At 60.3% G+C, this 27,989-nt stretch overlaps 4 protein-coding genes across 9 annotated transcripts in view; 2 read left to right on the top strand and 2 right to left on the bottom strand.

Moving 5' to 3' along the window:
* Nucleotides 1–57: 57 nt before the first annotated feature.
* LOC112915848 (chymotrypsinogen 2-like) lies at nucleotides 58–4,761 on the bottom strand. The gene is made up of 7 exons (XM_072732076.1): nucleotides 4,674–4,761; nucleotides 2,700–2,803; nucleotides 2,517–2,596; nucleotides 2,336–2,414; nucleotides 1,923–2,103; nucleotides 685–818; nucleotides 58–262 (listed from the first exon to the last, which is right to left on the bottom strand). Exons 1-7 carry the CDS (start codon nucleotides 4,726–4,728, stop codon nucleotides 101–103), a joined length of 795 nt encoding a protein of 264 aa, XP_072588177.1. The 5' UTR covers nucleotides 4,729–4,761; the 3' UTR covers nucleotides 58–100.
* Nucleotides 4,762–10,871: 6,110 nt separating this feature from the next.
* Nucleotides 10,872–14,224, top strand: LOC112915850 (chymotrypsinogen 2). Its single transcript, XM_025993330.2, has 7 exons — nucleotides 10,872–11,008; nucleotides 11,989–12,092; nucleotides 12,196–12,275; nucleotides 12,583–12,661; nucleotides 12,940–13,120; nucleotides 13,197–13,330; nucleotides 13,981–14,224. The coding sequence occupies exons 1-7, from the start codon at nucleotides 10,957–10,959 to the stop codon at nucleotides 14,140–14,142; spliced, it is 792 nt and encodes a 263-aa protein (XP_025849115.1). The 5' UTR covers nucleotides 10,872–10,956; the 3' UTR covers nucleotides 14,143–14,224.
* A 405-nt stretch (nucleotides 14,225–14,629) lies between these two features.
* On the top strand, nucleotides 14,630–18,153 carry LOC140594857 (chymotrypsinogen B-like). Its single transcript, XM_072731969.1, has 7 exons — nucleotides 14,630–14,681; nucleotides 15,429–15,532; nucleotides 15,616–15,695; nucleotides 16,012–16,090; nucleotides 16,428–16,608; nucleotides 17,404–17,537; nucleotides 17,960–18,153. Exons 1-7 carry the CDS (start codon nucleotides 14,630–14,632, stop codon nucleotides 18,119–18,121), a joined length of 792 nt encoding a protein of 263 aa, XP_072588070.1. The 3' UTR covers nucleotides 18,122–18,153.
* An 824-nt stretch (nucleotides 18,154–18,977) lies between these two features.
* BCAR1 (BCAR1 scaffold protein, Cas family member) overlaps nucleotides 18,978–27,989 on the bottom strand; it is a 35,903-nt gene continuing 26,891 nt past the window's right edge. For all 6 annotated transcript variants that reach the window (XM_072731508.1, XM_025993058.2, XM_072731507.1 and 3 more), the window contains exons 3-7: nucleotides 25,795–25,956; nucleotides 25,510–25,626; nucleotides 23,618–24,715; nucleotides 22,622–22,711; nucleotides 18,978–19,978 (exon numbers count right to left, since the gene is read on the bottom strand). In XM_072731508.1, coding sequence (XP_072587609.1) covers nucleotides 19,466–19,978; nucleotides 22,622–22,711; nucleotides 23,618–24,715; nucleotides 25,510–25,626; nucleotides 25,795–25,956 — 1,980 coding nt within the window. In that variant the 3' untranslated portion in view covers nucleotides 18,978–19,465. The remainder of the gene's footprint in view (nucleotides 19,979–22,621; nucleotides 22,712–23,617; nucleotides 24,716–25,509; nucleotides 25,627–25,794; nucleotides 25,957–27,989) is intronic.

The raw sequence follows: 27,989 nt of genomic DNA, 5'->3' as shown, positions 1-27,989 counted from the left end.
CCCATGTCTCCTGGGCCACACAGATACAGGCGTACTCAGTGCTTCCCTTTATATGCCTTTATTGGAAACACTCAGGGTTTGGGTAGTGGGAACCAAGAGCTCAGTTGGCAGCAAGTATTCCCTGAACCCAAGTAATGAGTTCAGTGACGCGGGAGTACACAGCAGGAACAGAGGTGGAGCAGGTGCCGCTGCCCCAGGACACGATGCCCACCAGGGTCCAGGCTCCATCCTTCTGGCAGACCAGGGGGCCACCAGAGTCGCCCTGCAGGAGGAGAAGGGACTCGTTTCCAAGGCTGAAGCGGGGTGCCAGGACCCCGGTGTGCCCCGACCTGCCCCAGCCCAGGTTCTGTGCAGAGAAATGACCAGCTTAGTGTGGGCACAGGGAGCGGGCAGGAGCCCCCAGCTGTGGCCCCATGGCAGCCCCAGCTGTCACCTGCTCCCGGAGGGCCTGGGGCAGCGGGCTAACCCCCTGACCGGGCCGGCGTCTTCACATCGGGCTGGACACATGGAGCTCAGGGGGGCTGGCGGGAGGACGCCATCGCCCCCGGGAGCCCCACACCAGCCCAGCCAGGGCAGCTGGCCTGGGCCAGGGGGAGCAGGTGCCGCAGAGAGGAGCCGCCCTCCCGACCCGAGCAGGGCCTGAGCAGGGCAGGGCGAGGGCAGGGAGGGCAGAGCCGGGCCTACCATGCAGGAGGAGACGCCGCTGGCACCGGCGCAAATCATCACGTCGGTGATCTTGCTGCCCCAGAACTTCTTGCACTCGGCGTTGGACAGGAGGGGCAGGGCCGCCTGCTGCAGCTTGTCGGGCGTCTTGATGACTGCGGGACACAGCCGGCCAGGGGATCAGGACCCCCCCCCCCCCCCCGCCGGGTGGCAGGGACCAGCGGCCGCCTGGAGACCCCGCCTCCCCTGCCTGGTCCTAGTCCTTGGCCATTGCTGCAGCCCCGGGACCGGGACCAGGACCGGAGCTGCCGACCTCCCCTGAGACGAACAGCGCCTGCGGCCCCGGTGCTCGGATGGCGCCCCCGGCTCTGGGCGCCCGGCTCCCGCGGGGCAGCTGAGACCAGCCCCCACCCCCCCACCCCCCACCCCCTGCCTCCGTGCGGCCTGGGCCCTGGGAGACGCTGGGGGGCCGCTGTCCCCCAGGGAAGGGGGCTGACACCCTTGGGCCGGGGACACCGCGGGGGCCCGCCACTCGGGGGGCACAGGAGGGAGCCCCCTCCCCTGGCCGCTCCTGTCCTGGTAAAGGGCCAGCAGGGGAGCTGGGGCCTGGGCAGGAGCAGCCGGGACGACGTTGCAGGGGAAGTGCGGGCGGGGAGCAGCCAGGGACCGAGGGGGGCCCCCACCCCCTGCACCCGGACCCCTGAGCGGCTCAACACAGCCACTGTCCTCGGGTGTGGGGAGCAGTCGGGGCTGGGGATGGGGCGACAGGGGCCCCGGTGCAAGGCGGTGGGGCGAGGCTTGCTGGTACTTGGCTGTTTCTCAGCCGGTTCGTCTTCCAGCAGAGTATTTATGCTGATCTTTTTTTTTTTATGCTGATCTTTTAAAAAGATTTTATCTGTTCGAGAGAGAGAGAGAGAGAGAGAGAGAGAGAAAGAGAGAGAGAGAGAACGAGGGGTGGGAAGCAGCAGGGGCAGAGGAGAAGCAGAGTCTCCTGTGAGAGGACTTGGGATCATGACCTGAGCCAAAGGCAGATGCTGAACTGATTGGGCCACCCAGGCGTCCTCAGCTCATCTCTATTCATGTTTGGTAGGTTTTTCATTAAGAGAGTTTTAAATAAACAGAAAGATCTATGGCCGCGCTGCATTTTGGGGAAAAAAAAAAGGGAAAAGCCACTTGGGTGCCCCCTGGAGACTTCCTGCTGCTCAGGCGGCCCCAAGGCCAGACGCGTGCCCTGGGAGGACATGCCAGGTGGCTCTCACCGTTGTACTTGGTCCGCCCCCAGCCGGTGGTGACGCACATCAAACCCGGGGGGAACTCGTCGGTGGCCTGGGGCAGGCACACGGGGGACACGGTCTCGGAGAAGCGGGCGGGCGTGGCCAGCTTCAGCAGGGTGATGTCGTTGCGGACGGTGAACATGTTGAACTTGGGGTTCTTGAACACCTGAGCGGAGCCAGAACAACCGCGTTAGGCCCTCGGATTCGTCGGCAATCTGAGGGCTGCAAGGAGGCAAGTTCTTTTTCCGGTGCCCCCGTGGGGACACGGACCCACAGGGGCCCGGAAAGAGAAGTCGAGGCCCACCCCGGCCAGCCCGGGCCCTGCGTCTCAAGCAGCCGAGGGGCTGTCCTTCCCGCCCCTGCCCCAGCGCCTCGGCCAGGCGGAGGCTCGGACGCACCTCGGCGATCTTCAGGACCTGGATGTTCTCTTCATTTGAGCTCTGGTCAAACTCCCCGGCCACGACCAGGTGAGAGGTCCTGGGGAGTCACGTGGATGTTAAGGCCTGGAGGTGGCTCCCGCTCCCTCCTCACCCCCCAGATGTGGCCAGAAGCAGAGCCCTGAGCCTGCCCGGGCCTCACCTGACCCCGCAGTGGGCGGCCGTGACCACCCAGTCCTCGCTGATGAGGGAGCCCCCGCAGAAGTGGAAGCCGGTGCTGTCCTGGAGGGAGACGGGGAGGGTCAGGCCTAGCTGGACACCAGCGGCCCCCAGCCTGGCTCGTACCCCAGTGTGTCCCCCACTCACGTACAGACAACCCCCTCACCTGCAGCGACACCTGCCAGGGCCAGGAGCCCGGGACGGCGTCTTCCCCATTGACGATCCTGGACAGGCCGTTCAGGACAGGTTCGATGGCGGGGACCCCGCATTCTGAGGGGGGCGGGCAGCAGGGGGCAGGGAAGAAGGCTGAGGCCCAGGGCCACTCTGCAGAATTACTGGTTTCTTCCAGGCCAGAGCAGGACCCCACACCGCCCTCCTACCGCCCCCAGGCAACTTGGGCTGCGCTCCTCAGCCCGCAGGCCCGAGGAGCCCCACGCACACCTGCTAACCCAGTCATGCCGCCAAGGCTGCGGACGGGGGGCCGGGCTGCCCCCACCGAAGCCCTCCCGACGAAGGAGCAGAAAACAGGCTGAGAAATCAGCCCGCCGGGCTGGACTCCCAGGCCCAGCCTTCTTGCTGTAAGGCCTCAGGGGGTCACTGAAATCTCCACTGCTCACCCTCCTCAGTAAACTGGGGAGCAAACACGACTCACGTCACAGGTCAGAGCTCGCCTGTCGGATGGGGGGAGTGGCGCGAACACCGCTAGCCCCCAGTGCACGGGGGCCTAGAACCTGGATGCTCTGCTCAGGCGGGGTGGCCAGGGGTACGTCCCACCCTCCGTGCCCACACTGAATTTCCTCCTCCAGAGAGTTCAGGAACTATTCTCGTATAAAGGTTCAGTGTCTTAATTAGCTAATAAAATAGGACTTGGATTCCGCACCACGGAGAAAACAGAAAACAAGGGCTTGAATTGTCACAGACGGTGAGAAAAGATGAGTGTACTTAATCTGTCTGTGAGGCATTCGCTGTGCCAGCACCTGGGGAAATCTCAGCACCTGTGCAAGCAAAGTTAGGGTCTCGCAGCCCGAGCACCAGGCAGCCCTCCTCGAGGTGACACAGGCCAGCACCTGCCCCACTGTCCCTGCATAACCCAACGCAGAGCATTATTGCCAAAACGTAGGTCATCGTACTAATCACTTTCTTTGTAACACTAAAAACATTTGAACTAAACCAGGACGTATTTACGCAGCTGACTACGGTGATTACAGTGAATGGGTCTCTGTACCAACAGGGATAAATCTAAAACATTACACCTGAATGGGTGGGAAAAGCCCCCCCCCCTTTTTTGTTTTTGTTTGTTTTTAAGTGAACTGTCCTTGTGGGGCTCGAACTCTCCACCTTGAGTTCAAGAGTCGCATGCTCTACCGACTGTGCCGGCCCAGGTGCCCCAGGCACGTTTTAAAATTGATGTAGAGTATAATGCTGTTTGTGGAAGTTTGTACACATTCCATACAGTGTTTATGGATTTATAAATATGTAGTAAATTGGTAAAACCCGCACAGAAATGAGGCACAGCAAGCTTGGCATCGGGCTTACCTTCCACCAGGGGAGGAGGGGGAGGGTGGCTTTAGCTGAATCTATTTTATGTTTTAAAAAAAGAAATACCTGAAGCCAGTCTGCTAAAAAGTAATAATTGCAAAACCCTGATGTAAGTACATGGTTGTCATATTATTTTCTGAATTTTTTTTTCTCTTTCTTCTCCTTTTTAAATGGAAAATAAAGGACTTCACAAGTGCCTGGCACAATAAATAAAAACCCGAGGAGGGGTGCTGAGAGTCTCCTGTGACACACCCCTACTCTGCTTGCAGCACCCCGCCCGAGCCGCTCCAGAGGCCGCAGAACTCGGTGCGGCCCAGACTGGTCTTGGGCAGCCCCCTGGCTGGGGTGTACGCACTCAGAGAACCCCGAAGGACCTCTGTGCTCCCTGCAGCCTCAGCGTGCCAGTCTGGGCAGAGGCCCCAGGTGCAGGGAAAGGGTCACCAAACTCCCTCTTGGCTGGGCCCCAGGGCTCACTGGGGACAGAGTCCCCGGGCTCCTTCGGTGGCCTGGCTACAGGGCCACCAGGGACTAGGGACCTCTGTCTCAACCAGCTCCAGGCCAGACAAGCCAACCCTGGGATCCCCGGGGTCCCGACACTCACGACTGGAGGCAGCCCCCACAAGGGCGAAGCAGGAGAGAAGCCACAGAAAGGCCATGTTGCTGCGGTCAGGAAGGCATGAGGTGACCACTGCAGGGGTCCTCCTTTTAAGTCCCCTGGGCCACCCCAAGCCCTGCCCAGCCCCTTTGGCCCTGCCTAGTTGGAGAAGCCTGAGAGCCACCCTCCCCATTTTCCGAGGACCTTGAGCGATAAGTGGGGGTCAAGCCCCTCTCACAGGCTGGCCTGGCTCTCGGCCCGGGATGCCCCAGCCCCTGAGAAAGGGGCAGCTGCTCTGATGCCATGTCACCCCTAAGACTTGGCAATACCTGGCATCCCGAAGGCTCTGTGGGCAGCGTCAGCACCCCAGCCGGGAGCCTGGGCCCTGCAGAGCCCAGTCTGGGTGGCCTTTAGCCAGTCCCAGGGGCAGGGACCCGGCGCTGCCAGGGAGGAATCCCAGCTCCTAACCAGAGGCAGTCCCACCTGGGGACGCCTCCAGGACAGTGACCATACGCTGCAGGTTCTCAGTAAAGAGTGTTTTCAACCCAATATCACCTACAAGTAAAGTAGCCTACACATGCCCTGGGTCACCCAGAGGGTCACCTTCAAACCACCTCAGCCAAGCAGCTTCTGAGTATAGGTCAGGCTGTGTCAAGGTCAGGTCCCACCAGCAGGTTCTAGGTGGACAGACAGGCTGACAGGCTGTCGCGCACTGAGCTCTGGGCTCCGAATCTCTTTCTGTGGTAACTCAGTTTGAGGAATGAGCCACTGTAGATAGCTCCGTGTCCTATAAAATGGGGTGTTGATTCCACACCATTAAACGACGCACAAGGAAACAGAACAGAAACGATGCTGATGGTCCCAGAACAATGAGAGAAGGAAGGTGTACGTAATAGGGGGGTGACGCATTTGCCGCAAGTAGGGGCTGAATGACCTTTTAGCAGCAGCCCCTGGTGTAGGCGCTGGATGCTCACATGCACACAGCACAGGACACCCCTGTCCTCATGGGGCCGAGAGCCTAGGGACAGAGACAGATGCCAGAGGGACAGGAATGTGATGTCGTGAGCCCCATAGTCCAGGCAGTTAAAGGAGAGTGCTGCTGTTCTGGAAGGTGCTCTGGGCCTCAACCCTGAGCCGGTTTGTAGAGGAAGGTGGGCTGGGAAGGAGTCTCCTCTTGAGGCCTCCGGGTGCTGTGCTCCCCCGGGCCGGGCCGGGGCACCCCGGGAGCAGCTGGCCAGTGAGCGGCACAGGGTCACTGCCCCCGACTGGAACTGCATCGGCCTGGAGGTTTGGTCGTGATCTGTGGAAGCGCCGTGTGCGCTCAGCACGGGCTTCGTTCCCAGTGCTTCCCGGGGTGGGGTGGGGCAGGGGCTCTGCCCGGGGGGACAGGGGTGGGCGGGCTCCCGGGGGGCCCCCAACTGTGGGGAAGGGCTGAGGCGCTGCGTTTCCAGGGTCGCAGGGAGCCAGCGGCTGGGTGCTGAGCGCTAACCGGGTGTGAGCTTCCTGATCCCTCTGGCTGTGTGTCCCCCACACCGGGGGCCAGCTGGGGGCCAGCCCTGGGCGTGAGGGTGAGCGGTCCGCAGTGAGCCCAGGGTTCCGTTTCAGGCCAGGGCCATCCACATTCGCTCGGCTTCTCTTCTCTTTTTTTTCCTTCCCTTATTCCAAGCAGGGAGCCAAGCCAGTTGGATTTTCCTTGCCTCAAGGACTTTCCAGAACAGACGACGGCGGCCCGAGTCCCTGGCTCTCCGGGTCTGCTGGGAAACTCAACCTGGGCCCACTGGCGTGTAGGGGGAATCCGGCCTCAGATGCTTCTGGAAGGGGAGGGAGAGCTCCCCCGACCCGGAGGTGAAGGCGGGGTGTGCGTCTCTGCGCAGGGGCGCGGGGGCTCGTACTCTGACAGAGAGCCAGGCCCCGGGCGAGCGAGGGGTCTGTCGGCGACAGTGCCAGCCGCCTGCCCGCCCGCAGCCAGTCCTCATTCTCGGCCACAGTCGGGGCTCCCCGGGGTGAGGGGGCCGGGAGCAGGGCCCTGGGGGGGGGGGCGGGGGACAGAAGCCCGGCACTGCTCTGGCTCGGCCCCTGGAGGCGCCGCCGGCAGCCGGAGCCCATCGCGGCTCCTGCCTGACACACGGGGCCACGCGCCCGGAGGGGCGCTCAGAAGCCACGGGCGGCGGCGACGCAGGACTCAGAGGTTGCTCGGGCTGCCCGTGTGGCTTTCAAGGTGCCAGCGTCACCGTGTGGCCTCTTGCTTGGCCACACGCGAAGGGGCCCCTGGGAAGCCCAGACATGGATCGGGCTCCCCTTCCTCAGTGGGCCCAGAGAGGCTGGTCCTGGCCGGCGACGCCACTAGGAGTCGCAGCCACGTTTGCACAGGCCAGCAGCCACCTCGCCGGCAACAGGAAGCGGCCGCCGATTGTGAGACAGTTGCCACTGTCAGACACTAACACGTAAAAACATCTTGTCTGAGAAATGATCACATACGTCCAGGGCAGCGGGGGGCTCACGGGTTAGGCACCTGCCTTCGGTTCAGGTCATGGGCCCAGGGGCCTGGGCCCCAGCATCGCGTGGGCTGTCAGCTTGCTGAGGGGCTTGTGCCTGGGCCCCCCCGGGTTCCTGACCACGCCGGGAGCCTCTTAAGAAACTGGGGGCCTCAGCTTTGGCTCACGGTGTGGTCCCAGGGTCGAGTCCGCATGGGGCTCCCCACAGGGAGCCTGCTTCTCCCTCTGCCTGTGTCTCTGCCTCTGCCTCTGTGTCTCTTATGAATAAATAAAATCTTAAAAAAAAAGAAACTCATTGTCCTCCTAAATCCACAGAGTTCCTCTAGTAGAAAAAAATTTAAAACTGACATTTCTTGCATGCCCCTGTGTAGAGCTGAGAGTCACCTTACTACAAGGAGCAAAAGGAGGGGACGTCTGGGTGGCTCAGCAGTTGAGTGTCTGCCTTTGGCTCAGCCTGCTTCTCCCTCTGCCTCTGTCTGCCTCTCTCTGTGTCTCTCATGAATAATAAATAAAATCTTTAAAAAAAAAAAAAAGGAGCAAAAAGAGGAGTGGGCTGGGGAAGGAGCAGCAGCCCAAATGGCCCAGTGAGGGAACGGTATGTAAATTTTGGGGTGCTTATGATGTGCAACACCGCTCCTGATACAGCCGAGAACACAAGTGAATCACAAAACCATTGGGCTGAGCGAAAGAACCCAGATACAAAGACAACGTACAGTATGGTTCCATTTATAGAAATTTCTAGAACAGGCAAAACTTATGGTGAAAGTAATAGGAACAGTGGTTGCTGGTTACTCCAGAGAAGGGGGAACTGGAAAGGGACATCGGGAAATTTCTGGGGTGACGGCATCTTGTTTCTTGGCTGTGGTGTTGCTACACTCTGGTGTGCGCCTATATGTACATGTATAGACTCATCCCTCTGTTCCCTTAAGCTCTGTGTGTCTCATACGTAAATTATACTTCAATATATCTCATTATTAATCAAAAGAGAGTTGGGATTTGACCTTCTGAAAGGCAGGTCTTGGAGAAGAGGGCCCCGTTACCTACGGAGACTAACATCGAGGTCCAGCCCCGAGCAACGCCGCAGTCTGAGTCGCCAGCGCGGAAGGAAGCCCGGGCAGGGCTGGGCAGGGCTGGGCAGGACCCGGGGCTGGGCAGGACCCGGCCCCCACGGCGACGCCCGCCAGGAGCCAGAGCCGGCCGCTCCCTCGCGCTGCAGGCCCCAGCGGTCCCCATGCCCATGCTGGGGTTCCCCGCGCCCACGTGGACCGGGTCGCCCCGAGCAAATCTCACTAAGCCACAGCTCTTCCAGGAGGAGCGTCCGCGCTGCCCACGTGCAAGCAGGCGCCCGGGGCTGGGGCGCTCGGGGGGGCCCGGGGCTGGGGCGCTCGGGGGGGCCCGGGGCTGGGGCGCTCGGGGGGCCGGGGCTGGGGCGCTCGGGGGGGCCGGGGCTGGGGCGCTCGGGGGGGCCGGGGCTGGGGCGCTCGGGGGGGCCGGGGCTGGGGCGCTCGGGGGGGCCGGGGCTGGGGCGCTCGGGGGGCCGGGGCTGGGGCGCTCGGGGGGCCGGGGCTGGGGCGCTCGGGGGGCCCGGGGCTGGGGCGCTCGGGGGGCCGGGGCTGGGGCGCTCGGGGGGGCCCGGGGCTGGGGCGCTGGGGCGCTCGGGGGGGCCCGGGGCTGGGGCGCTCGGGGGGGCCGGGGCTGGGGCGCTCGGGGGGGCCCGGGGCTGGGGCGCTCGGGGAGCTCGGGGCTGGGGCGCTCGGGGGGGGCCGGGGCTGGGGCGCTCGAGCGGCCCTCCCCGCCCCCACCTCAGCTGCGCGCGTCTCCAGACCTCCCGGACCGTGGCCGGGGCGCGGGGGGCGCGGGGGGCGGGTCCCCCGCGCGACGTCCGCCCCGAGGCCCCGCCCCGCCCCGCCCCGCCCCGTGGGCCCCGCGTGCTGTGGCCGCGCGGGTGGAAGGTCCGCGCCAGGCCGCCCCGCCGCGTGTCCCCGGGGCCCTGGAGGCTCGTCGGTGCCGGGACTCGGGACTCGGCTCGTGCCTGCGCCTCGACGGCCTCGGAGCTGCGCTTGGCGCACCCCGCGGCCCCCACTTAGCGATGCTGAGGATGACTCCTTAGCTGGTAGGAATGGACACTTTACCCTTTTTTTTTTAATTTGCTCTTTTTAAAAGAAATTTACTTTTTTAAAATTTACTTTTACCTTTTTTTTTTTACTCCCTCTCCTTTCCCCGTGTAAGCTTCCTGAAGGGAGGAGAAATTTGGTTGCTTTTCCTTTGCTCCACTTCACCATGGGCCTAGTAAACTGGGCTCAAAAGGATAAAGGGGCTTGGTAGGCAGCCTGGTGTCGCTGAGGGCCGTCCTCTGCCCCCTGTTCTGTCCCCGGCTTTTCTGTCTGATAGTGTGGCCATCCCCCACCGTCATCAGACTGTCTTCTAGAATGTGACAAAGGCATCAGGAGGAAATTCAGGAAGGAGTACAGAGGATCAACCAGCATGGATCGTGTGTTAGGCCTGGTCCTAGCTCAGACGGACCATGCGCTGCGGAATGTGGGATCCATACCACAGGCATCCTCATTTCACATACTTAGAAACAAAACCAGAGGGATCCCTGGGGGGCGCAGCGGTTTGGCGCCTGCCTTTGGCCCAGGGCACGATCCTGGAGACCCGGGATCGAATCCCACGTCGGGCTCCCGGTGCATGGAGCCTGCTTCTCCCTCTGCCTATGTCTCTGCCTCTCTCTCTCACTGTGTGCCTATCATAAATTAAAAAAAAAAGAAGAAAGAAAGAAAGAAAGAAAGAAAGAAAGAAAGAAAGAAAGAAAGAAAGAAAACCAGAGAGGCCCCGTAACCTGCCCAAGTCCACACAGCCGTTTTGTGCTGAGACCTGTACCGCAGAGCATGCCACCATCATCAGTGCGATAGAAATTAAAAGCAGCTATGAGATAATCATTTTCCTTGTGTGTTTTGTGGGGCTCACACTGTACCTGGCAGGCTCACCCTCAAATTTCTCCTTCCCCAGTTTCCCAAGTGTTGAGAAAGGGCCCCACTGCCTGCCCTGTCGCCCAAGCCAGAAGCAGGCTCCCTGCCCACCCCCACCCCCTACTCCCCATTTCCTGTCTGATCCAGCCTCCCCTGGGCTCTCAGTGGGGCCATGGCTCCAGGTTGCCACATGCTCGATTCCAGGGGTCCATGGCACCCGTCAAACCCAGCCTCCTGTGAACAGGCAGCAGGAAGCTTGCCCCTCTGAGCCATGCTGCACATTAGCCCAGGTGATGGCCCCAGATATTGAAGGGAACCTTCATGGAAGCTTCTTGGCCATCCCCAGGACCAGGAGGGGCATCCTCAGCCCCCTGGCCATCTGCACCTGGGTCCTCACACCTCCTGCCTCCTTGACCCCACTGCCCAGGGGTTTTGAATAACTAACAGGCCAACTAAACTTCCTGCCCAAGGTCCTCCGGCCCATGGGAGAATCGGCTGGGCCTCAAACCCTGCCCAGGCCTGGCTGCCATCCGAGAGTTCCTTCCTGGAAGACGAAGCCCAAGTTTTCTGAGCCCTTCCCTGTGGCTGTGGGTCAAGGGCCACTTTGTTTGGCCCTACCTTTGCCCTTGACCCAGACCTAAGCTCAACCATGGGCCACAGCTGTTGCTGTCCCAGGCCTGATGCCAGCCCTGCTCTGGCACATCCTACCTACTCGGGCACATGCCCAGGAAAGGGATTGTCACCTCAAGGTTTGGTGATAATAGCTTGTTGGATATAATGGGGAGCTCCCCAGGCAGGCGCCCCACACCTCCCTGACCACGCACCATGGCCTTCCTCTGGCTCCTCTCCTGCTTCGCCCTCCTGGGCACAGCCTTCGGTGAGTTTGGGGCAAGCAGAGGCCAGGAAGGATGTCTCTGCTCCCCGTCAGCCCCTGAGGCCAGAAGGGCAACAGGGTCCCTGCTCCCCGTGCAGCTGCACACGGTGGTGTGAGCCTGAGTGGGTCTCTCTCCCCACCTGAGCCTCAACAGCTGGGAGGATTGGACTGGACTAGCCAGCAGGAGGCCTCCAGGAGGAGGTGGGTCTTCCTGCGACTGACCCAAGAGGCCTCGTACCCTGTGCAAGGGACAGGGAAGACAAATCCAGTGGGGGCGAAGAGTCTCAGAACAGCTAGGGGCTCCCAAATGGGTGCAGAGGGTGAGCAGGTGGGCAGGTGTAGCTTGGCCACCACCAGCGCTTTGGAGCCCTTGAACCCAGCACTTTTAAACTTCTGTTCACTGAGCGCTTACTATGTGCCAGGAAGAGAGCAAGTTCCTGCTTTGCCTGCTTAGTCTTCTTGCATCCTTTTTTTTTTTTTTTTTTAAGAATTTATTTATTTGAGAGAGAGAGAGGGAAAAAAAATGAGTAGGGGAGGGGCAGGAGGAGAGGAGAGAAGCAGACTACCTGTTGAGCCCAGAGCTCAGTGCAGGGGTGGGGTGCCGATCTCACAACCCTGAGATCATGACCTGAGCCTGAAATCAAGAGTCGGATGCTCAACAGACTGAGCCACCCAGGCGCCCCATCTTCTTGCATCCTTATCTCAACTTTGTGAGGTTAGGCAGCAGCTGTATGATCCCCTCTGCGCAGAGGGGGGAATGATGAGAATGCTCAGCCAGGCGGCACGGGGCTGGGTTTCAGACGTGCAGAGCCCTGCCTCCAGCCCATGCTGGGGCCCTGCCACCACCTCTCAGCCCACCTGTTGGGCTTGTCTGGGCTGAAGCACACGTCAGACTGAATTTCCCTGGGGTTCCTGGGAGAGTAGGACCTGGGCAGGGAGCCCGCAGCCCCCACCCTCCACCCCTTACCTCACACCCCCTCCAGGCTGCGGGGTCCCCGCCATCCAGCCGGTGTTAAGTGGCCTGTCCAGGATCGTCAATGGGGAAGACGCTGTCCCGGGCTCCTGGCCCTGGCAGGTGTCCCTGCAGGTGAGGGGGTTTTCTGTATGTGAGTGGGGGACACACTGAGGTATGAGCCAGGCTGGGGGCTACTGGTGTCCAGGTAGGCCTGACCCTCCCCATCTTCCTCCAGGACAGCACCGGCTTCCACTTCTGCGGGGGCTCCCTCATCAGCGAGGACTGGGTGGTCACGGCCGCCCACTGCGGGGTCAGGTGAGGCCCCAGGGTCCCCAGGAAATCCCTTGGTAGGGGGGCGACTCAGAACTGAGGGCTGGACCTAGGACATCCTTGTTCCTCACTTTCCTTCTTTCAGAATGTGTAGAAAACCCTGCTGGTCTCCCAAAGTCACCAAGAGGGAAACACCTGGTGGGCTGTAGGTGCAGTTGTTTCGGGGGCGATGACTGATATTTTGAGCTCCCATCTCTGAGCACGTGCACAAAGGGACAGACGTGTACCCTGCACCCCAGCAGGCCCCACCGCCTCACAGCAGGAACCCCCTCCCTTCTCTGGCCCTCTCCAGAACCACCCACCAGGTTGTAGCCGGGGAGTTCGACCAGGGCTCAGATGCTGAGAACATCCAGGTGCTGAAGATCGCCAAGGTATGGTGGCCCTGGGGTGACCCCAGGAACAGCAGGCCCTCGGGAGTGCACAGCCCGGGCTGAGGCCTGAACACCCCCAGCTGCTCCCAACTGCCCCGGCACCCCATTGGGACGGGGCGGAGCAGAAGGCAGCGTGTCCAAGGTCCACATCTTGGTCCCGGCCCTGACCTCTGGCTCCTGGGGCCGCAGGAGGTGATCTGGGGTACCCTGGTGCCCGGTCCGCCCCCCCGGCCTCCTCCCAGCCCCCCATCGCCGCAGCTGTCCACCCCACCCCACAGGTGTTCAAGAACCCCAAGTTCAACATATTCACCATCAACAACGACATCACCCTGCTGAAGCTGGCCACGCCCGCCCGCTTCTCCGAGACCGTGTCCGCCGTGTGCCTGCCCCAGGCCACCGACGACTTCCCTGCCGGGACCCTGTGTGCCACCACGGGCTGGGGCCTGACCAAACACACCAGTGAGTGACCTCCAGCTGGGGGAGGGGGGCTGGAGAGCGGGGCTCTGGCTGCTGACCACCCACCCTGCCCTTCCAGATGCCAACACCCCCGACAAGCTGCAGCAGGCGGCCCTGCCCCTCCTGTCCAACGCCGAGTGCAAGAAGTTCTGGGGCAGCAAGATCACCGATCTTATGGTCTGTGCGGGTGCCAGTGGCGTCTCCTCCTGCATGGTATGGCCTCCCGGACTCACCTGGCACCCCCTTCCCTCCCAGCCTGGGGTGGGTTCAAGCGAAAGTCTTGGCTGGAGAGAGGAGATGGAGTAACACACAGGCCTCTTTGGAGGGCCTGACACTCTCTCCTTGGAATTCATGCTTGACCAGTTGTAAACACCGTTAGCTCTCCCGGCCGATCACCAACGACCTCAACGGACGGATGCCCGAGCAGGGGGCTCTGGTCTTAAAACCCACCACACTGCAAAATTCCATTGAAATCAGGGACTGAGCAAATGGTGCCCCTGGAGCAGAGCAGTACGCAGCCTGGGTAGTGGAGTGTGGTGCCCAGGTGTCCGCAGATGGGGTCGGACAGCCCTTCTCCCTCACCACGGCTCCACGGCCAGGCCGGCACCAGCCAGGCTTCCTTCCTGTCAGTCAAACCAGCTTTATCAGGTCTCTATTATAGGGCCCAGGCGATGGCCCAGACTCGCAAGGGCATAAACCACAGAAGTTGCTGCTCGGTCATTCTTTCATCCCCCTCCAGTACTGGTGTGCTGGGTGTCTACTGGCTGTCAGGCTCTGGACTGGGCTCTGGAATAAGGTCCAGGGGCCCCTAGGGCCAGGCCACCTGGGCTGCTGGATCTAAGCCTCCTCCCCTCTCCCTGCAGGGTGACTCTGGTGGCCCCCTGGTCTGCCAGAAGGATGGAGCCTGGACCCTGGTGGGCATCGTGTCCTGGGGCAGCGGCACCTGCTCCACCTCCACTCCTGGCGTGTACGCCCGTGTCACCAAGCTCATACCCTGGGTACAGCAGATCCTGCAAGCCAACTGAGTCCCCCACCCCCACCCTGACCTCTCTGCAGACCCTGCTTCCACAAAGTCTCCATAAAGCAATAAAAGACACATTGATGATGTCTCCTGTGTTGGGGCCGCTGAGACCGCATTCTGCTCTTGAACTTGTGTCTTCACTGGGACAAATGGCAGGGGGTCCTTGGCGGGGGGGCCCTCTGTAGTCTTGCTCCTAAGAGATGAAGTGGGACCTTGGTCCCCCCCACCCATCCGTGCCCCAGGGAGTGGGCAGGGAGTGGGCATCTGGGGCACAAGCCAGCTGCTGGCTGCACGCACCTGTGGTTCCAAAGAACCTTCCCAGGAGCAGCACCTGGGCTGCCTCTTTCCCAGGCCTGCACAGGAGCCAGGTGCTTCTCAGCCCAAGGCCACATGATAAGGACAGGATGGCGGGGCAGGCCGCAATTGGTGGGCTGGGGGATATAACGGGGGTCCTTTGGGCAGACCCTATCGCATCTCCCAAGCCACACACCATGGCCTTTCTCTGGGTTGTCCTTGGCTTTCTTCTCTTTGGCAGCAGCTCAGGTAAGCGCAAGGTTCAGGCAGGCCTGGCGGACCCAGATCAAGCCTCTCCCACGCCTGGCCCCCACAGCCCAGAAGGGCCAAGTCCTCACACTCCCAATCACCCACCCCGGCTGGCCCCACAGTGTCCCTTCTCAGGCCCCCTTGGGGCCTCTCCTCCGCTCCCTGCTCCTCCTCTGCCTAGAGGTCCCTCGGGCCCCTCAAACTCAACTGGACCTGCTGGACCTGCCTCATCCTGGTCTCCTCCATCCACCCAGAAGCTGGGGGTCGTCCAGTTTCCTCCATCATCTGCATCTGTCCCTGAGCCGTAGGAATCCTGCCTGGGGAATGTGTCCCTGCCCTTCTGTCCTCTGGGTGGAGTAGCACTCTGGCCCCGCCGACCTGCTCCTGCTGCAGGGACAGCCCTGGGGACTCAAGCAGGACATCTCAACCCCAGGCCCCAGACCCCTGGGTTTGGAGCTGGAGGGATGCTCCTCTCGGGGCTCATGGTGGGGCGGGGAGCTGGCTACCTGGGTCTTCGGACCCAGCTGTCTGGCTCTAGGCCCCAACTCCAGATGCCCCCGGCCTCAAGGACCCTCCTCCACAAGGGCACCGAAGGCAGCGGCCGGCTGGGTGGGGAGGGGCTGAGGGCCCTGCAGCGGCCAAAGCTCTGGGGGCTAGGTGGCCACAGAAGCCTGAAGTGCCGGGTCTTCCCCCCTGGCCCCCTTGCGGCATCATCCACTGACCAGCTGCTCTGTCCCTGGTCCCCAGGCTGTGGGGTCCCTGCCATCCACCCCCAGCTGAGTGGCTTGTCCCGGATCATCAATGGAGAGGATGCTGTCCCCAACTCCTGGCCCTGGCAGGTGTCCCTGCAGGTGAGGGGGAAGCCGGGCGTGGGGGGCTTCGAGTGGGAGGCGTGTGGCAGGAGGCAGGGCTGACTGCGCCTCCTCTCTCCCAGACTAGCTCCGGCTTCCACTTCTGCGGGGGCTCCCTCATCAGCCAGCACTGGGTGGTCACGGCCGCCCACTGCGGGGTCAGGTGAGGCCAGCACCGGGGGTAGGCGCCCCCGGGGGTGGGAGCAACCTCACTCCTTCCCCAACAGCCCCTCCAGGCACTGCGAGCTGGCAGGAGGGTCTAGGCAGGTGGCAGCTGGGGAAGGAGCTCCTATGTCCTGCTACAGGCAGGGCCGCGGCCCTGGGAGACAATCCCCGCCCTGTGCCCCCCGCCCCCCAGACCCCAGCCTGGTCTGGTCCCGGAGGCGGCCCCCGTGGGGGCGAGTGGCTGTCACCTCAGCAGGCACTCTTCCCGGGCACCCCTCCGAGGTGGCCAGTGCCTGAGCACCCTGTCTCTCCAGGAAGAGCCACCTGGTGGTGGCTGGGGTGTCCGACCACAGCTCTACGGAGGAGGCCGTGCAGGTGTTGCCCATCGCTGAGGTACTGAGGCTCAAGGCAGCGCTGCCTGGGGGTGAGGGTGTGGGGGGGTAGTGGGGGGCCCCTTTGCTCAGGCCTCACCCCTCAGATTTCTCAGTCCAGAACCTTCTTTCCCGAGTCCTAAAGCTCCTTTACAAATACTGAAGGAGGTCGTTTCCGATTATAAGTTAAGTTTTGCTCACTGAGGAAAAGCACAAAAATGTAAAAACTACCTACCACCAATGTGTCAAACGCCAGCTTGCAGGGACTGTGTCTGCAGCTCCATCTGCGTTCCTTTCTGGGCGCCCGCCCCCCTTCCATCTCCCCTGGAAGATGAAGAGCCCCCGCCCCGTGTCCCCAGGTTTTCGAGCACCCCCTGTGGGGCCAGGATCTGGGCCCCTACGACATCGCGCTGCTGAAGCTGGCCGCGCCCGCCCTGCTCTCGGCCACCGCGTCCCCCGTGTGCCTGCCCAGCGCCAACGCCAGCTTCCCCGCGGGCTCCCTCTGCGCCACCACGGGCTGGGGCAGGACCCGGTACAACTGTGAGTGTCCCGGGGGCTTCCGGCAGGCAGGCTCCTTCGGCTCCAAGTGCTGAAGCCCAAGCACGTCCACTGCGAGTCATAAATCTATTTCTTTAAAAAACCCTCTTAATGAAAAAGCTACCAGACAAGAGTAGAGATGAGCAGAAATACTCTGCTGAAGACGAACCGGCTGAGAAACAGCCAAGTACCAGCAAGCCTCGCCCCCGCCGCCTTGCACCGGGGCCCCTGTCGCCCTATCCCCGGCCCCGACTGCTCCCCACACCCAAGGACAGTGGCCGTGTTGAGCCGCTCAGGCGTCCGGGTGCAGGGGGTGGGGGCCCCCCTCGGTCCCCGGCTGCTGCCCGCCCGCACCTCCCCTGCAACGACGTCCTCGCTGCTCCTGCCCAGGCCCCAGCTCCCCTGCTGGCCCTTTACCAGGACAGGAGCGGCCAGGGGAGGGGGCTCCCTCCTGTGCCCCCCGAGTGGCGGGCCCCCGCGGTGTCCCCGGCCCAAGGGTGTCAGCCCCCTTCCCTGGGGGACAGCGGCCCCCCAGCGTCTCCCAGGGCCCAGGCCGCACGGAGGCAGGGGGTGGGGGGGTGGGGGCTGGTCTCAGCTGCCCCGCGGGAGCCGGGCGCCCAGAGCCGGGGGCGCCATCCGAGCACCGGGGCCGCAGGCGCTGTTCTCCGGTCCCGGGGGCCGAGGCAATGGCCAAGGACTAGGACCAGGCAGGGGAGGCGGGGTCTTCAGGCGGCCGCTGGTCCCTGCTACCCCGGGGGAGGGGGGGTCCTGATGCCCCCGGCCGGCTGTGTCCCGCAGCCAACAAGACGCCCGACAAGCTGCAGCAGGCGGCCCTGCCCCTCCTGTCCAACGCCGAGTGCAAGAAGTTCTGGGGCAGCAAGATCACCGACGTGATGATTTGCGCCGGTGCCAGCGGCGTCTCCTCCTGCATGGTAGGCCCGGCTCTGCCCTCCCTGCCCTCGCCCTGCCCTGCTCAGGCCCTGCTCGGGTCGGGAGGGCGGCTCCTCTCTGCGGCACCTGCTCCCCCTGGCCCAGGCCAGCTGCCCTGGCCGGGCTGGTGTGGGGCTCCCGGGGGCGATGGCGTCCTCCCGCCAGCCCCCCTGAGCTCCATGTGTCCAGCCCGATGTGAAGACGCCGGCCCGGTCAGGGGGTTAGCCCGCTGCCCCAGGCCCTCCAGGAGCAGGTGACAGCTGGGGCTGCCATGGGGCCACAGCTGGGGGCTCCTGCCCGCTCCCCATGCCCACACTACGCTGGTCATTTCCCTGCACAGAACCTGGGCTGGGGCAGGTCGGGGCACACCGGGGTCCTGGCACCCCGCTTCAGCCTTGGAAACGAGTCCCTTCTCCTCCTGCAGGGTGACTCTGGTGGCCCCCTGGTCTGCCAGAAGGATGGAGCCTGGACCCTGGTGGGCATCGTGTCCTGGGGCAGCGGCTGGTGCAACCCCTCCTCACCAGGGGTGTACACCCTTGTCACCAAGTTTATTCCTTGGGTTCGTGAAATTCTGGAGGCCAACTGAACCCTGTCCCATCCACTTCTGAAAAATGCAAATAAAACCCCCAAGAGCAACCACATGCCTCTTCTTTGTGTCTTCACTGGGGTGCGGGGGGTGGGAGGATGGCTGCCTTCACCAGGGTCCCCTCTGTGGAGTTCGGAGCCGAGGGCTGACAGATCCTACCCTTTCTGCATAGAGGTAGGGAGAGTGAGGCCAAGGTCCCATGCAGGACAGTCAGAGCCAGGAGCAGCACCTGGGTGCCAGACATACCCCGAGAGTCTGGGGAGGACACACTCACTGATCCAGGGCAGGGGCCCTCTGTGCCCCCACACCCCAACCTGGAGGCCAAGTCTACATGTAGTTCAAATAAGAGAAGTCTCACAAGCCGAAACAATGAGCTTCTAAGAGCAAAGTTCCGAGTGAAGCCAGTGAAAGCGAGTTTAGGAGGAACGAGCGTCCCCAGTGGTGCCTTCAGTGGGCCTTGGAAGGCGCGGCCGCAGGGCAGAGCCCAGCAGGCCCCCGGAGGCGCTGCGGTCCGCACTGGCTTCCCTCAGGCCTCGCCGCCCTCCTCGGCCGCTGCGCTCAGGTCCTGCTGTTTGATGTTGGCTCAACTTCTCTCCAGCAGCCTTGGCTCCCAAGGTCTTGGGGCCACTGGCAGACCTGCCCCCACCTTGCAGAAGATTCCTGGCCGGGCCCTGTTTCTCAGGGCTTTGGTTTTCTCCTGAAGGGACCCAATCTTTCTTCAGCGTCCTGAGAAGCCACCCACAGTTCACCACACACCCCCTCAATCTGCTGCTCCTACCCTGTGGTTCCCAGAGCAAGGACACACCTGCCCACATCCACGAACCCTCCTGGCTCTCACACCTCTTACACCGGAGGCTTTTCATTTTTAAATTTTTATTTAAATGTAGACTATTAGTCAAATGATTGGAAAATCAATAATGAAAAATAGTGTTTTAGAGTTTTTCTCCTGGTATAGTGGCGCTTGCGCTGCAGGGGGCTGGGGACATGGCACTCCTGTGGCACCAGACTCAGCTCAAGGGGTTATCTGAGGCCATGTGGGTCGAGGGGCCTCTGTGCCCAGGCCTAGCCCCCAGCGTACTCAGGGAAGACCACCAGCCCACTCCTCAGCCTCGGTTCCTGCGGGCCCAGCTCTGCTTGAGCTCCTCTGAGGAGACACCGTCCCATATCCTGCCCCATCATAAATATGTACAAATCCCTGCACAGTCTGGGGCACCAGGCCCAGGCAGAGCTGGGGTGCCTGTCCCCATGCCTGCAGCACGGCAACCCTCTCAGGGCAGGTGCCCTGGGCAGCTGGGACCCTCGCTGCCCTACTCCCCTGACCCCCATCCCTCTGGTCATCTGCCCTCAGGCAGCAGCCAGCTGGCCCAGGACCCGGCGGAACTGCTGAGTGCTGTGCCCTAGCTCCTTGACCCTGTCCACCATGTCCTGAGCAGCGGCAGGCGAAGGGTACTGCAAGGCAGCGGCCTTGGTGGTGGCAACAATGCCACGCAGGAGGTCACACAGCAGGTTGCTGTAGTGGGTCACCTGGCTGCGCACGTCGGCCGCCTTGGCCTGCCGTGACAGTGTGTCCCCAATGAATACCAGCTTGTGGGCACTGAGGATGACGAACTTGCTGTGTGCCACGAAAATCTTGGGGGGCTGGTTGGTGGCCACGGCGGTAAAGAAGGCATCCACCGCGTTGGTCAGGGTGGTCAGGTTCGCCTCGCACTGCTCCAGGTAGAAGAGCAACAGCTGCCGGTCCGAGGGCCCCAGGCTGCCTGTCCGCCCTGGGGCCAGGGGCTGGGCCGGGGTCCAGTTGGCCAGGTCATGGTCTATGGGCCGTGACACTTCCTGCTCCAGTCGCTCAAACTGCTTCAGCTGGGGCGAAAGGAAAGCAGAGTGAAAACCGCAGCCACACAGCCCAAAGGAAATAAAGGGCTGGCTCCCGGCAGGAGTGTGTGACACAAGCCACCTCCATGCTACAGGCAGAGCACCAGCCTCCCTGAGAGTCTCCCTGTAGCTTCTGCTGATCCCAAAAGATATGATTCCATCTATGTAAGATTTTTGAAATAACAAAACGATGGAAATGGAGACCAAATGAGCAGTCGCAGTGGTTAGGGACGTCAGTTTCTTGGTCTGGGTGCTGCTGTCTATTTACTTAGGATGCTACCACTGTGGGAAACGGGGTGAAGGGTACCCGGGACAGTTTCGTACTCTCTCAGCAACTCCCTATGAATCTATATATACTTTAAAATGAATCAAAAAGAAAACCACATTTTGTTTTTAACGTAGATGTTATAAATAAATTAAACAGGGGCGCCTGAGTGGCTCAGCTGGTGAAGCATTCCCCAGGTCATGATCTTGTGGGATCCAGCCCTGTGTCTAGCTCTGTGCTCAGTGGGAGTCTGCCAGGATTCTCTCCTCGCTCTGCTCCTTCCCCCACCCGTGCTTGTGCGTACACTCTCTAAATAAATTAAAAAAAAAAAAAAAATCAAATACACCAAGCAGAAAAAAGGATAGCTGTCACCTGGAATCCCATGCACTCAGACGTTGCCATGAAATATAATCTGATGAAATATAATCCTGGTAAATTATCTTTTAGAATGAAACACTAAAGTATTTGCAGATGAAATGATGTAATGTCTCCAAAATGGTTTGTGGGGCAAGGGTGCCAGATAACCAGGTTAGCAGTTGTGCTGAGAGGGGTTGGGGGGGTGGGTGAGTGGTACCCAGGGGACTGCCTTCTTTAATTTTATAAAGGTATTCAATTTCCCGTAATAAAAACCTTAAACAGAAGAAATATAGGAGAAGCTATAGAAATATAGCTTAGTTGGTAGAGCATGTGACTTGATCTAAGGGTTGTGAGTCTCAGCCCCATACTGGGTGTAGACTTAACATCTTTAAAAAAGACTTAAAATCTTAAAAAAGACTTAAAAATCTTTTTAAAAAATGAAGAAAGTTCACAGTATTTGTAAAACTTCAGAAAACAAAATTCACAAAAACAAATGGTGACTATTCTTCAAGATGCTTTCCTTTAAACATGAATATTCCTATCTCCTTTTTAATTAGACTAGACACATAGCACATGTGCCCCCAGAACATGGGAGTTACGGGACCCACCCACCTCGCAGTCAAAAACCTGTGTGTAACTTCTGAAAAGGCCAACTACTAATCCCTGGAAGCCTTACCAATAACACAAATAGTTGATTAACACCTATTTTGTACTTTACATGTATCATATACTGTTTCCTTACAACACGGAATTGTTTCAGTATTTCCACACTACGTGGTTCATCTCCAAGTTTTTTCAAACTGCCCTCATCTCCAATACATTTATTGGAAAAAATCCAGATATAAGTGGATCCATGCAGTTGAAAATCCATGTTGTTCTACAGTCAACTGAATGTTCAGTATTTTATAACCGACTTCTAGCCCTTACCAACAGGTCATACTGTCAGCCAGTAGATATAAATGCAGGGGGGAGGAGAATTTCCACTCCTGGCAGCCCCTGCCTCAGGAGTCATCCCTCTGATCTCATGTTCACTTCCCCAGAGCTGGTTCTGACCAGGCGACTGAGTGGCTGTGACCAGCTGTGCATGGGCTCAGGGACAGACACTCACTCAATTCTCACACTGACCCTGGGATGGACACAACTATGACCCCTACCTTACACAGCTGGGCAAGCTGTGGCTTTGTGGGTTCAGGTGTGAGCCACGGGTTCTCACTTATGCCATCCTTCCCCACGTCCAGGGGGAGGGTGGGGTGCAGGAAAACGTGATGGGTCATATTTCTGTGCTTATTTTGTGCTAGTCTGTAATTTAACTTTTTATCATCTTCATAATCAGAATAAAACTATCTTTTTTAAAAAAAATTATATATTTACTTGAGCAAGAAAGAGAGAGAGAGCACAAGCAGTGGGAAGTGGTAGAGGGAGAAACTGAGTCTTCTGTGACCAGGGAGCCCGCCATGGGGCTTGACCACAGGACCTGGGATCATGATCTGAACCAAAGGCAGATGCTTAACTGAGCCACCCATGTGCCCCTAAAACTACCTTATTTCTTGAAAGGAAAAAAAAAAAATCCCTTTCCCATTCTCAAATGATCTAAAGTATGAAGAAAATTCTACATCTGCAGATAAACACAGCAGTACCATTATAAGAAGGGAAACTGGGTTCAATGTGAACATACAACAACAAGAGATGTTATGTGGCCTTTAACAACAGCTTATGAGGAATGATTAATGCTATGGAAAAACCTTGAGATGAAAGCAGACGTAAATATTCACAAAGTATCATCTCAAACACAGGAGAGAGGCAGCCCTGGAGGCCCGAGCAGAGCTACAAACCAGCCCCCGCGCACTGCGCCCGGTCTTTTATATGCTTTTCTGTATGTGTTCCCCCAAAACTCACGTATAAATCCACCCAACACATAGATTGCCATGTGGCTGAGCAGGGAGGGGTGGCAGGCCCCCTGCAGACAAGCCACCCGAGCCCAGGGACGCCGGTGAACCAGGCACCCTTACCTGCTGGAGCTCCAGCTGGCCCTTCCCCTGCCTCATGATGTTGCCTTTCTCCAGCAGCTCCTTCTGGGTCTTCTCAAACTCTTCCTTCCCCTGGAGGCAAGGCACAAGGACCCTGCTGAGCTAGGAGCCCCCTAGGCCTGGTGGAGCTTGGGGCCTCAGAGGTGGCCACCAGGTGGCACTGCAGGCCACGCTCAGGCTCTGGCTGGCAGGCACCAGGCCCACAGTGGGGATGGCTTCAGAAGGGGAGAGGAAGGGGGAGGGGGAGGGGGAGGAAGCAGTGGTGGCTGCAGCTCCTCTCCAGCTCTTCTCTGGGCCCCTTTCACCAAATGACAGCCCAGGAAGGGGCTGGGCATACTCCATGTGGCCAGACCATTCTCCCTGCCCCAGCTCCTACACCAGAAATCACATTCCAACCCTTCCCCTTGGCATTACAGGGCCTGTTCACCCATTTCTGACCGCTTGGCACCTGCTAATCCTCGGCACCTGCTGATCCTCAACCTGGAATGGTCCTTCTTGGGGCACTGAGTTGGCACCCAGGTCTCACCTCTACTTCCACCTTTCCAACTCCTTGCTTTATTTATTTCCCCTCACCTGGAACTATCTTTGTCTTTGCTTATACTTAAAAATCTATCTCCCCAAACAGAACATAGCCACTTTTGCCCTGGAGAAGCGCAGCCCCTGCAGGTGCTCAGGAGCCATCCTTGGCTGGCACTACAGGGCCCTGATAACATGGCCATGTTGGTCCAAAGGCCTGAGGTCGGTCGAGGAATGGGTTTGGGCGGGTGTGTGGGAGTGCATCTGGACTGGAAGGTCAGAGAGTGGTATGGGGACTCACTGAGGCCTACTGGGGCCCAAATTCTCTTTTGGCCACAAGAACCCTCAGTGTGGAGGGGATCAAGGTCCCTATGACAGGGGTAGCAGAATTAGAGAGCTGAGAAGGCCAGAAGGCTGCCCTAGAGTATTCCCTGGGGGAGACAGGGCAAGGTAGGCACTTACCTGCAGGTGGACATAGTCGTAATCCTCCATCCAGCCCCCCTCACTGTTCTCATACTGCCCGTCCGGGGAGTCCTGGGAGGTGAACTTAGGGGGTGAGGGCAGAGGCCGGGACTGGATGCTGCTGGCCTTGTCAATGGGATTGGGGTGCAGGGGACCACCTCCCTCAGGCCCTGGCCCAGGGGCCTTGGTCCGTCTAAAGAGCAGCGAGGCATTGCCATGCAAGAAGGAGGCCAGCTGCTTGGCATCCTCGGGCACAGCCCGTGAGCAGGCTACCAGGCGGTCCAGGTCTTCGGGAGTGGCCCCTGGGGCTCCCCGGCCACTGTCGAGGGCCTGACCATGGGCCACCAGTGTCTGGTACACATCCTCCATCTTCTGCAGTTGTCGGCTAAGCTTCGCATGTAGCGTGCGGTCAGAAGTGTGGGCAGCGTTGCCTATGGCGCTGCGGGCAAACTCCAGCAGCTCGTGGACAGCCCCCTGGACAGCAGCCACAGCAGCCCGCAGGTCCTGCAGCAGTGGCTCCGGAGGCTCGGAGGTGCTACGCCAGCTCCCGCACCCGCTGACGCTGCCTGCCAGGTCCAGGAGGTGGGCTACGGTGGCACTCACGCCCTGCTGCAGCCGTGCCAGGGCCTCCACCGCCACCTCCAGCTCCAAGGGCTCACGGCCCGGCACCGCAGCCTCCAGGGAGGAGGCTGACTGGCTGCTGCGTGTGCTCCCTGTACTGGAGGCCGACAGGCGCTTCGCATCCATCGGGGCCTCTCGTTCTGCTGGCGGTGGCACTGCGTACACATTGTCGTCAGCCACGCCACCATCAGCAGCCTCAGGAGGAAGAAGACGCTCACGGGGCACGTCATAGAGGGCGCCGGGACCAGGCCGTCGCAAGCCAGGGGGCACATCATAGAGGTCAGGAGCAGGGGGAGGCACGTCATACACATCCTCAGCCGGCAGGGAGTCCGGAGGGGGTGCAGCAAGGACCAGCGGGTGGCGGGTCGGGTCAAAGGGCTTGGCCTTGGCAAAGGCAGGGGGTACATCATAGGTCTCTTCACGCAACAGTGGGCCATCAGGCACGTCCTTGCTCACTGATGGAGGGACATCATACACCTGGGGGGCAGAGGAATGGTTAAGGCTGCCTGTCCACCCACCCACCCAGGGCTTTGGGGTAGGACCCAGGCACACATACAGGCATGGCGCAGGTGCAGCATCCGTCAACAGTTCTTATCCACACAGGTTACTGCAAAGAGCCCAACTCTGGAGCTAGATCAGAGTTCAAGATCCCGGCTCCACTGCTTGCTAGCTGTGTGACTTAAGGCAGGTGACTTACCTCTCTGTGCCTATCTGCTCGGCTGTAAGACAGGAGAACTCTCTCACAGGTTGGTTGTGAGGATGACACGAGTTCATTCACTGTGCAACTACAAACGCTTGGTGAGAGGAGAGCTGTCATGCCACCACCACCGTCATCACCCCTTGCGTATTCTCTACTCTGTGGCAGGAACCTGGCTGATCTGTGTATTCTATTCAGGGTGACAACACCCTGGTTCACCCGGGACAGTCCTGGTTTGAGCCTGGTGCCCCCTCATAGTGACTGGTCCCCTTTCACTCTTAGAAGTGTCCTGCTTTGAATGATCAATTCTGTGGTAGCCTCCTGGCTAATACCCTGTGTGATCCTCTCAAGAGCTTGCTACAGAAGGTCCACAGGCCTTTTATAGATGAGGCTGAGGCTCAGAGGACCACTCGGTTTCCACTTCTGTCACAGAGAGTAAGGGGCACAGCTGGTGCCTGCAGTCCAGTCTCTTGCTGCCACCAGGCCTGGAGACGTGGGTCCCTGCCCCACAGCACACATTCAGTCAAACCTGAAGCCTGTGTAGACATCAGGCCCCAGCATCCCAAATGCTCACCGCATGGTGGTTAGTCAACGGCAGGCCTTTCTCCACACTGGGGGGCACGTCATACACGTCCAGTGATGGATCCCGGCCATTAGGACCCTTGACGGCCATGGGGGGCGTGTCATATACCTGAGGCAGAAAAGTTGCAGTGATACAGGTGCCAGGGCCACCTGAGGGGACAGGAAGAGCAGAACCCCACAGTACCAACCCGAGGACCACCCTGCCCAGGGCAGAGAAAGCCCGGCTCCCTGAGCAGGGCCAGGCCAAAAACCCCCAGCTCTTAGATCCAGTACCTACCTCTTGGCCATACTGGCTGGGAAGCAGCCCCCGAACAGGGGGCACGTCGTAGATGTCCTGTGGCCCCGGGGCTAGCAGGTGGCGTGGGATGTCGTACTCGTCCTGCTCTGGCTGGGAGGCCTCAAACACATATCCCTGCCCCACACGGGTGGGTACCACTACCTGGGGGCAGACAGCCAACTGTCACCAACCTGTCACCACCAGCCTGGACACCAACTTCCAGGACCCATCAGATCCCCAGGGGAGAGTCTATACCCGCAGGAGGTAGGCGAGGCACATAAGGGGGGTTGTTTCCAAGAGTGGGCGTTGAGTCCAGGGAGAGGCAAGGGTATTCTCATCCCTTTGTATTCTTGCCCTTTCTTCGATGTGATACAGGGTCTGAGGTGCACTAGAACCCCTAGGGTTTTCTTACAGGCATCTGGTTCTGGCCAGGAAATGGCAGTGGTCTATACCTGGATGAGCTGGAGAGTCACAGAGGAGGGTCCATGGGGACTGACAAAGAGGGTCATCCCTGACTGGGATGGCCCTGACAACACCTCCACACTGCACCCTCCTCAGAAAGGCTGCCCAGCAAGGGGCCTCCCCAACTGCGGGACCCAGCAGTCACCTCCTGGCTTTAGGACAGAGATGACAGTGCCAGGCTGTGCCCTCCTTAGGCTGGAACTAGACATGGCCTGCAGAAGGTCCCAACAGTTGGGGCCTGGGGCTTCCAGAAGGTGGTACCCTACCCTCCTCATCAACCAAGCACATCCTGGGGACACTCCTGAAGGCAGGGCCACCAAAGACTCTCCCAGACCTCAGGGCCAGATCCTGGGCTATTCTGGAAAGTTGAGTGTGGGTGTGAGGGAGTGGCCAAGACTAGAACCAAGATCCCCACGCTCCCCAGCACACCACACGCACGTGGCAGCCAAGACCACCACTAACCCGAAAAGGATAAGGCCTTAGTTAGGGGACGCTGGCCCAGAGAAGGGCTCAGCACATTCCCTTCTCTCGTAGGCTTCCCAGGCCTGGCGTCCAGGACAGCAAGCTGCTGAAAGCCCTTCTCACCGGCCTCTCCTTTCCCGGCAAGCACCCCGGCCCTGCAGGAGCCTGCAGCCCAGTGGGAGGGGCTGGCAGGGTCTAACCCAGCTCAGGGCACGCCTCCCCCACAAGGCTCCCTGCTCAGCACTCCAGGACAGAAAGGCTTTTTTGTTCTCTAGTCAAAAGAGACGTCTGGAACAGAGTTGACTCAGGCCCTCCCCACACACATCTCTGGGGGCAACAGGGCTCGATGCCCCCAGAACCTGGCATCTCGTGCCTGCACCTAGTCCCCTAGGCACTGCCAGCCAGCTCTGCACGCCTGTGTGTCCTGCGTGTCTGCAAGCACTAGGAGCAGCAGAGTACCCCAGCCCCTGGAGGCACCCGCACTTTCCTGCCCAGCCCCAGGCCTGGCACGGCTGCTGCAGACACATCTTCTGCCCACCTCCCAGGCAGCACAGCAGACCTGGCCTCTCTGCTAGCTGCCGGGGCGAGCGCCTCCATGGGGTACTCCCTGTCCCCCACCCCCAGAGTGTCTGCAAGTGGAGTTGGCGGCCCTCCTCAGACTCATCTCCCTCCTTGAGCCCCAGACTTGAGTCTCCTCCAGAGTTATTTTTAGACGCTAGAACCTGCCAACAACAGGACAGGCGGGGCAGGCGGGGGCCAGCGGGACGTGGCAGGTCGGCAGGGCTTTGAGGCGAGACCCAAGGCGTCTCCGGGCCCTGCGGACTCCAAAGGGCAGGTGGGGACCCAACCCCATGAAGAGGGGTATGGACCCGCTCCCTCAGAGCCCCCACAGTGCCTCCCAAAGACAGAGAGAGTAGGGAGCAGAGGCAGAAGGCCTCTGGGGCCGGACCCCAGGCCCAGGCTGTCGGCAGCTTGCCACTCCTGCAGCTGAGCTGGTGACAGTAAGCAGCTGCGCTGGCCAGCAAATGTTCTCCGTTAGAAAAAAACTGTAAGGCAGCCACCAGTGGGGAAATGCTTGTTAGGGAAACCCACTCTCCAGAGAGCTGCTGAGCCCGCTAATCACAGGCTGGCCTGCTCTGCACCTGAGGCCCCATTAGCAGGCCCCAAGGGCCCCGGGGGTGGGTGACACAGCCAGTGCCCAGGGGGAGACAGAGAACCCCTGACCCAAGACCCACATGCCCCCTCACACACATGTCAACGGTGTAGAGAAC

The sequence above is a fragment of the Vulpes vulpes genome, chromosome 12, assembly GCF_048418805.1.
Source record: "Vulpes vulpes isolate BD-2025 chromosome 12, VulVul3, whole genome shotgun sequence".
NCBI classification, from domain to species: domain Eukaryota; kingdom Metazoa; phylum Chordata; class Mammalia; order Carnivora; family Canidae; genus Vulpes; species Vulpes vulpes.
The sequence above is the reverse complement of the archived record's forward strand: the minus strand, read 5'-3'. Positions and strand labels throughout refer to the sequence as shown.

Bases quoted from the DNA above. Each gene is read 5' to 3' on its own strand.
- LOC112915848 (XM_072732076.1), bottom strand. From the start codon at position 4,728: ATGGCCTTTCTGTGGCTTCTCTCCTGCTTCGCCCTTGTGGGGGCTGCC. The intron at 2,597-2,699 runs GTGAGGGGGTTG...GTCTCCCTCCAG, and splicing joins CCTGGCAGGTGTCGCTGCAG to GACAGCACCGGCTTCCACTT. The intron at 2,415-2,516 runs GTGAGGCCCGGG...GTGACTCCCCAG, and splicing joins GCCGCCCACTGCGGGGTCAG to GACCTCTCACCTGGTCGTGG.
- LOC112915850 (XM_025993330.2), top strand. From the start codon at position 10,957: ATGGCCTTCCTCTGGCTCCTCTCCTGCTTCGCCCTCCTGGGCACAGCC. The intron at 11,009-11,988 runs GTGAGTTTGGGG...CACCCCCTCCAG, and splicing joins CCTCCTGGGCACAGCCTTCG to GCTGCGGGGTCCCCGCCATC. The intron at 12,662-12,939 runs GTATGGTGGCCC...CCCACCCCACAG, and splicing joins AGGTGCTGAAGATCGCCAAG to GTGTTCAAGAACCCCAAGTT.
- LOC140594857 (XM_072731969.1), top strand. From the start codon at position 14,630: ATGGCCTTTCTCTGGGTTGTCCTTGGCTTTCTTCTCTTTGGCAGCAGC. The intron at 15,696-16,011 runs GTGAGGCCAGCA...CTGTCTCTCCAG, and splicing joins GCCGCCCACTGCGGGGTCAG to GAAGAGCCACCTGGTGGTGG. The intron at 16,091-16,427 runs GTACTGAGGCTC...CCGTGTCCCCAG, and splicing joins AGGTGTTGCCCATCGCTGAG to GTTTTCGAGCACCCCCTGTG.